Source organism: Lynx rufus, unplaced genomic scaffold (genome assembly GCF_022079265.1).
Source record: "Lynx rufus isolate CCGP_SWC_20201006 ecotype Redwood Valley unplaced genomic scaffold, mLynRuf1.p SCAF_10, whole genome shotgun sequence".
Lineage (NCBI taxonomy): Eukaryota > Metazoa > Chordata > Mammalia > Carnivora > Felidae > Lynx > Lynx rufus.
The window spans coordinates 73,772,469-73,781,367 of NW_025814824.1; the positions used below are offsets into that span (position 1 = coordinate 73,772,469).

An 8,899-nucleotide genomic window follows, 5' to 3' on the forward strand; every position below is an offset into this window, starting at 1 on the left:
GGGATTCGAACCAGGCAGTCGGACCTTAGAGGGGGTGTCCGCAGGCCTTATACACTACCAGCCCTACAATGAGCGACCGAGCCACGACTTGAATCGCTGACCTGAGGGCCTCCACTCTGAGCCTTAAGACATGGAGCAGAGGGGCTCGGAGGTGAGAGGCTGGGTAGGTCACGTTCCTGGCCCTCCGCCCCCAGGATCGCCCCCCTGCAGGTAGACCTGAGCGCACTGCCCTCCGCCTCCGCAGGTAAACCTGGACTCCTACACACGGGAGCACACCAAGGACAACCTCCAGAGCGTGACCCGGGGCTGCTTCGATCTGGCGCAGAAGCGGATCTTCGGGCTCATGGAAAAGGACTCGTATCCGCGCTTCCTCCGCTCCGACCTCTACCTGGACCTCATTAACCAGAAGAAGATGAGTCCCCCACTTTAGGGGCTGCCAGAGTAGAGCTCGGTGTTCACATCAGGCGGGCTGGGCCCCCTTCCCACCTGCCTCTCTCCCCCTGCGACGGAGGGGGCAAGCAAGCCCCCGGAGGCTGTGTCTCCGGACGGACAGACGGACATTCAGACGAGAGGCCTGGACTGAGAGAGGCCCAGGCCACTGGAGGAGAAGGAGGACCGGCCCCGTTGGGTCCTCACTGCCCCGGTACGAGGGGGCCCAAGGGCCCTGGCAGGTCAGGGGCCCTGGCTGAGCCAGATCCGGAGCTGCTGCTCTGTGCTGCAAAGACTCAGCATTGACCAAGTTCCTTAAAGAACTGGCTGATGGGGCAGGGGGCCTGGCTGTGGGCTCCAGCGCTCTCCTTAGGGGCCACTGGGGCTGCAGCTCAGACCCTCACCTTGAGTTTTATTTATTTAAACAGTAGTCGGATGCTTGGCACGTTGTCCTGTAATAGGAGATTTTTGCCTCATCAGTGTTCCTAATTTACAAGTGCAATATTTTAACCAATGCCTTGTGAAAAGCCACCTTGCAGAGAGGGTGGACCCCACTTTCCAGTTTCGGGCACCAGTGGTGGCAGCTGGGTCTTCCGGACTGATGAGGCCTGGAGGGGTGGGTGCTGCCGTGTGACCTCGCACAGAAATCCAGCACCTGCTGCGTGAGGTGTCCCTCAGGGGCTCTGGGAAGGCGTGGCACCCTCAGACCACACAGCAGCCAAGTTCTGGAGCAAATAAAAGGCCTGTGTTATTTCTCGTTCTTGACCCTTTCTGGGTGTTCCCGGGTTTGGGCTTTCCCAGGGTCACTGGGGCTGGGAGGGTCAGAACGGCTTCTGTCTCGCCATCACCCGCCTCCCATCCCAGAGCCATATACACCATACACCGGTGATTGCCCCTCCCTGACAGGGTGCCTCCCTGGGCCGGACACTCAGCCGTGCTTGTCCTGTTTACCATCTCATCTTCTCCACAAGCCTGGGAGGTGAGGGTTATGCCCATTTCACAGATGAGGAGACTGAAGCACAGGCAGGTGGGGTGACTTGTCCAAGGTCACACAGCTGGCAAGTGGCAGACGGTTCTGCGTGGGCCCAGCTGGCTATAAAACCTGTGCTCTGGATTGCTGTCCTCTACTCGCCACAGAGTGGAGTCCTAGCCTGGCCACCAACTGGCGAAAGCCCTTCATTTTTCTGCCCCCCGCCCCTTACCCTGAGATCCTAGTGGGACTGTCAGGTGGCACAGGGCTTGTTGGTGGAGGTGGATGAGGCCGGGCGTGGGCAGGCCCATGCATGCCTTTAGGACAGAAGACAGAGCTGGGCAGGTGACGAGGAACAGGGATTACAGAGAGTCCCTCTGTGTCCCTGGGGAAGGCTTCCCACTCTGTGTCTAATGGGAGATGCAAATTTAGGAAAGGCCCCGTCCAAAGCTGCACTTCACCGGAGGCCCTGGACCGCTTGCCTGGGGGAGGTAGAAGGGAGCCTGGAACCCAGGCCAAGCTGATGCCAAAGCCGCCCCCACATGCCACCTGCCAGGGTCTGGGGCGCAGGGGCCTGGACATGGCCTGGAGTGGGGACTGGCCCAGCTGGGCTGGCTTTGATGAAGCCGGACGGAATTGGTGCAGGAGGGGCTGGGCCCCATCTCCCTGGATCCGTTCCCTGCCCTGGGTCCTGGGTTCACATCTGCCCGCCGTAAGTTGGAGACACAGAGGACACAGGGCTGTGTGGTCAGTCTCCTCCCTGCCTCCCCTCGCTGTTTTTCCCTGGAGGCCTAACCTGGGGCCAGGCATACAGTAGGTGCTCAGCACACGTTGTACAGCCTTCTTTTCCAGTACTGGAGTGTGAGCTCTTCCAGGAGTGGAGCTGGGTCTTCTTCAGGCACCAGGGCCTGGCATTGGACCTGGCCTGAGCCCTGTTTGGCCTCGTAATCAGTGAAGAGCTTTCCCACCACGGAGCCACCTCGAGGCTAAGATGGGACGGCGAGGGGCAGAGATGTGCCCCTAACTTAGAGCAAGGGCACCTCGCAGATGGCATCCGGGTCTGAGATTGGGGGTCTGACAGCTGGGAAAACAGGCCCAGAGGGGACCACAATACCGCTCCTGTTCCTCCCATGATGGCCAGCGGGCAGAGCTGGCAGCCGACGGAGCCCCGGACTTGAGTCTCAGCCTGGCTCGACTTCTCTGGTGCCCTCCACTTGGAGGAGACCCTGTGCCCCTGAAGAGCCTCACCTTCCCCTTTCTTCGGGTTCCAGGGGTTTAGCCTTGGGCCAAGCCCTCCACCTTCCCACCCCCGAGTTGCCATGGAAACCAAAGTCCCGGAGAGCAAAGTCAGGCAGATGGAATTCTCATTTCGGAAGGCCCCATTGCCTGGTTCCATTACTCACACTGGGTCCCTTGGCCCAGAGCGGCTTTGACTCTGCTGAGCAGCTGGATAGCCCACTGGAAAGGTGCCTGGATCCCCCTGCCCTGGGCCCTGACTGGGCTCCCTGGGGACCTTGGGCACAGCCCTCTCCACTGAGGCCTCAGTCCCCTCACGATATAGTGGGCTGTCCCCCACTTTTTTTTTTTTAACATGCGAGGAAGGATCAGGCCCCTTGCTTTCTGTCTGGCAGTCCCAGGCTGCTCAATGTGGGACATGAAGGCTGTGAGGTCATTTTGTCCAGGTCTCTTCCCATTCTACAGATGGGAAGACTGAGGCAGAGGGAGGCGCAGTGCTGCATAGAGGCGAAAGGCCCAGGCCCTGGCTCCATTGCTTACTACTAGATGTAAATCTTGGAAAAAATCACGCAGCCTCTCTTCGCCTCAGTTTTCTCATCTCTAAATTGTGCGTATTGGCACCTTTCCCAGAGCTTCGGTGACTAAGGGAGGTCATGCCTGCAGCAAGTTTAGCCCACAAGCACGGGGATGTGTTCCTTCAACGCAAGCTGCTGTTAGTGACATCATTATTCAGGGTCCCAGGGGGGTGGCAACGCTCATGCTAAAGTTGTCCAGGCCGGGACTCTACCCTGATCGGGTGCGGACAGGGAGCCTTTAGCCTCAGGCCCCAGATCTCTGTCCTTCCAGGAACATTTAGCTAGAGGACAAAGCCAGCCGGTTCCAGGGAGTGTCAGAAACAGCCTGTCCTCACACCACTGCCCAGCCGGCCTGGCTGGGAGCACTTGGGGTCAGCCTGCAGATGGGGTTTGAAGGGTGGAAAGGGGAGAGGGCACGGTAGGGCAGTGGCTCTCCACTGGATGCCGGTGGGACGACACTCAGCATTGGCCTGCCTATGGCCCGGTCCCTCCAGCTCTTGGCCTCTTGGCCTCTTGGCCTCGCTTGGGGCAGATGTGGCCTCCCCGGCTCTCCAGCTGGGACGAGACCATCTGGTCTAAACGGCTGACTCATGCTTGAGTCCCTTCTTGGGTCTCTGCTTGCATCTCCCCTGTGACAGGGAGCTCATTATCTCCCAGAGCAGCTCAGGAGGGCCTGGGAGCCCCTGGAGGTTCTAAAGTTCTTTCTCTGTGAAGCCAGGATCCTGGGGCTGGGTGGGGTGACGGGGGCAGGTCAGTCAGTAGTAGCCCCCGTGGGTCGTCCGCCCCGGGAGCCCCCTACTCGCTCCCCGATTCTCCGGCTTCATTTTTCTCTGCTCCCCACACCCTCACTAAACTCCTCTGCGCTCCCCACCCCCATGTCTCTGCCTTGGTCCTCTAGTTCCTCCCGTCCCCTCCCTAGGTCCCCTTCACTGATATCCTACTCTAGAAAGTCTCCGCAAGTCACCCCTCTGCTCCCCTCCTCTCCCTCAGTGCTCTCGTGCCCTCAGGCAACAGACCCTGGGCCTCAGACAAGTGCTCTCTGAGCTGTTCTTTGGCTTATAATCGGCACCATCTGTGAAACATCTGACTCTGCCTATCCTCTCCCTGGCAGGGCCCGACAGGAGGAAAGGGGGTGCCCTGGGCCCCCTGCCGCCAGGGTGCCCGTTCCTTGGGTTGGAGGAAAAGATGTGGGGGTGGTGAGGGGGTGGTGAGGAAGAGCTTCAGGGCTGGTCCGGGCCTGCTCAGCACGGATGAGAGTGAGGGTAGCTAGGGTTGGGGGAGAGGGCAATGCCAGTTGCAGATAAAAAGTAGTAGCTACTGGGGCGCCTGGGTGGCTCAGCTGGTTACGCCTCTGACTTTGGGTCAGGTCATGATCTCACTGTTCGTGAATTCGAACCCGGAGTCGGGCTCTGTGCCGACAGCTCGGAGCCTGGAGGCTGCTTCGGATTCTGTGTCTCCCTCTCTCTCTGCCCCTCCCCCGTTCACATTCTGTCTCTCTTTCTCTCTCAAAAATAAATAAACACGAAAAAAATTAAAAAAAAAAAAAGTAGCTGCTGGCCACACAGGGGCACACACCAAGGGCATTCTATGCCTTATCTCCATCAGTCCTCACAGCAGGCCTGGAGTTCAGAGTGTTGTTTTCCTTTCACAGATGAGAAAGTTAATGTTCAGGGAAAGTGGAAAGGTATGTTGTGGCTGAGCAGAGACTGGAACCCCAGTCCCTCGTGGCGGGCAGCCTCGCCTCCGGCCGGTCAGAGGGAATTCGTGGACAGCACAGGTTCTCCTGGTCTTGAGGGTGGAGCTTTCCTAAGGAAGGACAGGAGCTTAAATGTGTGGGGATGTCTGGTCCTGAGCTGAATCCCAGTCTTCAGTAGAGCTTTTGATAAATTGCCTTACCTCTCCGAGCCTCCGTCATCTCATCTATAAAATGGGAATAGTAATCCCACCTAATGGGTCTCAGGGGGACTCAGTGAGATAAGGAATACGTGTAAACCCTCAGCAGGGGGCCAGCCGCAGAGGGGGTGCCTCACGTAGGCAGATGGAGGGGGGCCCGGGGCTGCCACTGAGCATCAGGAAGCAGCTGTGCGGGAGGAAGCCGCCCCCCCATCGGCTCGACGGGCAGTTTTTAAGACAAGGCCACCAGTGACTCAAAGACAAGGGCAGGACCACAAAAGGGTGGGATTGGGCCCCAGGGTCAGAGTCCTGCTTGCCGTTTGAGGAGCAACCTGAGTAGCACCCATATAGGCGGGCAGCTGGCCTGTCCCAAACCCGTGTGTGACCTTGTATGAGGCCCCTCCTCTCTCCTGTTGGTTTCTTCCGGGAAACGAGGAGAACCAACTTTCTTCCTGCCTGAGGACCTTCTGAAGGGGCAGATGGCTCTTTGTGCGATGCGAGGGGCTAGAATCCAGGCCAGGTGTGTCTGCGTATGGTGGGGGGTGTGGGGAGGGTTGTCAGGACTACATACAGAGTCTAGCCACTTCCGCCCTAGAGGGGGAACTAGAAGGACTGACTGGGATGGAGCGGTCTATTTGCCACCTGCCCTGGAGTCCCTATGGGTTCATGCCGCTCGGGACGCGGCCGCCCATGACTTCTAGCCGGGCTGAGCGGAGGAAGCCTGTGCCGGCTATTCGCACGTTCGTTCCCTTGAGGTAAAGTCCACACCTACCCCACCTCTGTCTCACACACGCACCCCAAGCCCAGGCCAGAGCAGCCCCGTCCAGGGGCCGAGCTCAGTTTGCAAAGGCAAAGCTCACAGTCCCCGGAATTGCGGGAAGGAAACCAGCAACCCAGGGTCTACCTCTGCGACCAGTTTATGGTAAGTCCCTTCCTTCACTGGGCCGCGACCTCCCCCATCTGAAAATGGGCGGGGGACGTTCCAAGTTCCGTCAAGGAGCCATCTGCCTCTGACACCTTAGGTCGTGTTGGCCTCTCCCTCTGAGGTGCTCTTGCAGCAAAGAACTGGCCCGATCCCCGGAATCCGTCCCATCGCAAGGCAGCAGAGGATGGTGATGAGGAACATGGGCTTCAGAGGCCGACAGACCTGGGCTCGAAGAATGCTTTCAGTTAGATGAACCAAAAATTGCGTAATTACATCATTTGGGTAACGGATATATAAGGAAGTTATTGTAAAACAGGTCATATCACGAAAAGTGGTTTGTTTGCAATATTAAATATTTCGTGAAATTACCTATCATGTCAAAAACAATTTCTGGCAGTTTTAATTTCAATCTTATTTATTTATAAATCACATTAACAATCATCATGGTTTTATTTAGTTTGAACATTAAAATGTAAAAACTGTTTGGAAAACAAACAGAACCGGAGAATTCTGTGCTTTGCGTAAGGCACAAGATTTCAGCTTCTTCATCTGTCAGATGGGGCTGCTATGCACTTGATTGGGATTGTGTGAAGGTTAATGAAATCAGTATATGTAAAGCACATAGTGGGTATACAGATACAGTTCTCTCTTCTCTCCGAGTCCAGGCTCAGATGCTCACTTACTGTGGGACTGTGGGCAAGTCATTTAACCTTTCTGAGCCACTGTGTCCTCATCTATAAAGAGGGGATACTAATAGTTCCCACTAATGGGGTTCTTGTGAAGAATGAAAGCAGGCCGTGAGCTGTATGCATGCAGCCGTTCCAGCCTGTGTTCAGGTCCTCGAAGGCGCCACCCTCCCTTCCTGGGCTCAGATCTGCTCTGTGCAGAAGGCTCAGCGTCTACCCAGGGGCTCACTGAAATGAAAGTGGTTTGGGTTTTCTTTTCTTTTTTTATTTTTTTTTAATGTGTATTTATTTTTGAGAGAGAGAGAGAGACAGAGACAGAATCCAAAGCAGGCTCCAGGTTCTGAGCTGTCAGCACAGAGCCAGACGCGGGGCTTGAACCCACGAACGTGAGATCATGACCTGAGCCGAAGTCGGACGCTCAACCGACTGAGCCACCCAGGCGCCTTGGGTTTTCTTTTCAATGTTTAACTTTGAAATAATTATATATCCCCAGGAAACTGCTGAGAAATGTCCCATGTACCCTTCACCCGGTTTCCCCCAGTAGCTACCTCTTACATAGTTATGGTACAATCTGGAAACCAGAATCTGACATCGGTACAACGTGTGTGTGTGTATAGTTCTATGTTATTTTGTCACATGTGTAGATTATGGAACCACTGTGGAAGTGGCAACACAGAACTATGTCCCCACAAAGATATCCCTGGATACTCTTTTATAGTCACACCCATCCCCCACCTTCCATCCCTAACCCTTGGCAACCGCTAATCTGCTCGCCATCTCTATAATTTTGTCGTTTTGAGAATGTCATATAAATGGAATCGTGCACTATGTGACCTTTTGAGATGGTCTTTCTTCACTCATCATAATGGCCTTGAGATCCATCCCAGTGGCTGCGTGTGCCAATAGTTCGATCCTGTTTATTGCTGAGTGGTGTTCTGTGGTGTGGATGTACCACAGCCGGTTTACCCATTCACTTACTGGCGGACATTTTGGTTCTTTCCAGTTTCCATATAAAGCTGCTACCAGCAGTCATGTCGAGGGTTTTGGACACAAGTTTTCATTTCCCTGGGGTAAATGTCCAGAAGTGCAATTGCTGGGTCACGCAGTAAGTATAGGTTTGTAAGAAGTTGCCACACAGTCTTCCCGAGTAGCTGTACCGTGAGAGATCCAGTGTCTCACACTCTTTGCCAGCATTTAAATGTTGCCTCAGTGTTTTTTTATTGTAGCTGTTCCAATAGGTATACGGTGCCATCTCATCCGATTTTCATGTATGTTTCCCTGATGACTAGTGAACGTGAAGGTATCGGGCATCTTCTCCTGTATTTATTCTCTGTATTTCCTTTTTGGTGCACTGTCTCTTCACGCCTTTTGCTCATTTCCTAGTTAGTGTTTGCTTTTTTGCTGTTTTGAGTTAGAGAGTGCTTTACATATTCTGTGGATGAATCTTTCGTCGTGTGTGTGATTTGCAAATAATTTCTCTCAGTCTGCAGCTTGCCTTTTCATGCTGCTAATGCACCTTTTGCTAAGCAATAGCTTTTTAATGTCGATCAAGTTATCACTTTTTTTTTTCTTTTAGATCCTGCTTTGGGTGTTATGTCTCAGAACTTTTCACCGATTGATCCCTGGGGCTGAAGATTTTCTCCTACATTTTCTTCTACATGTTTTATAGTTTTATACTTTATAGTCCCCGTTAATTCCTGCAGAAGATGTGAGGTTAGATTGAGGTGCTTGGTGTTTTGTTTTGTGGTGTTTTAGCATAAGGATGTCTATTTGCTTTAGCACCATTTGTTGAAAAGACTAACCTTCTATTGAATTGTTTTTAAAAATTAAAAAAAAAAGCTTTTTAAAAGCTTTATTGAGACGTAACCACAAATCCTATAATCTACCTATTAAAAGTGTATAACTCAATGGTTTTTGGTATTTTCACAGAGTTGTACAACCATCACCACAATCAATTTTAGAACATTTTCGTCACCCCCTAGAAAATCTCTATGCCTATTAGCCGTCACTCCCATCTCTATAGCCCCACCTTCCTGGCTTTGAGCAACCACTAATCTACGTTCTGCCTCTACAATTTGCCTCTTCTGGGCATTGCATGTAAATGAAATCATACGATATGTGGTCTTTTCTGTCTGGTTTCTTTCACTTTGCATAACGTTTTCGAGGTTCATCACGTTGTAGCGTG

At 53.7% G+C, this 8,899-nt stretch overlaps 1 protein-coding gene across 7 annotated transcripts in view; it reads left to right on the plus strand.

The window, feature by feature from the left end:
* RGS3 (regulator of G protein signaling 3) overlaps positions 1–1,186 on the plus strand; it is a 122,191-nt gene extending 121,005 nt beyond the window's left edge. For all 7 annotated transcript variants that reach the window (XM_047068309.1, XM_047068302.1, XM_047068306.1 and 4 more), the window contains one exon: positions 245–1,186. In XM_047068309.1, coding sequence (XP_046924265.1) covers positions 245–430 — 186 coding nt within the window. In that variant the 3' untranslated portion in view covers positions 431–1,186. The remainder of the gene's footprint in view (positions 1–244) is intronic.
* Positions 1,187–8,899: the final 7,713 nt, after the last annotated feature.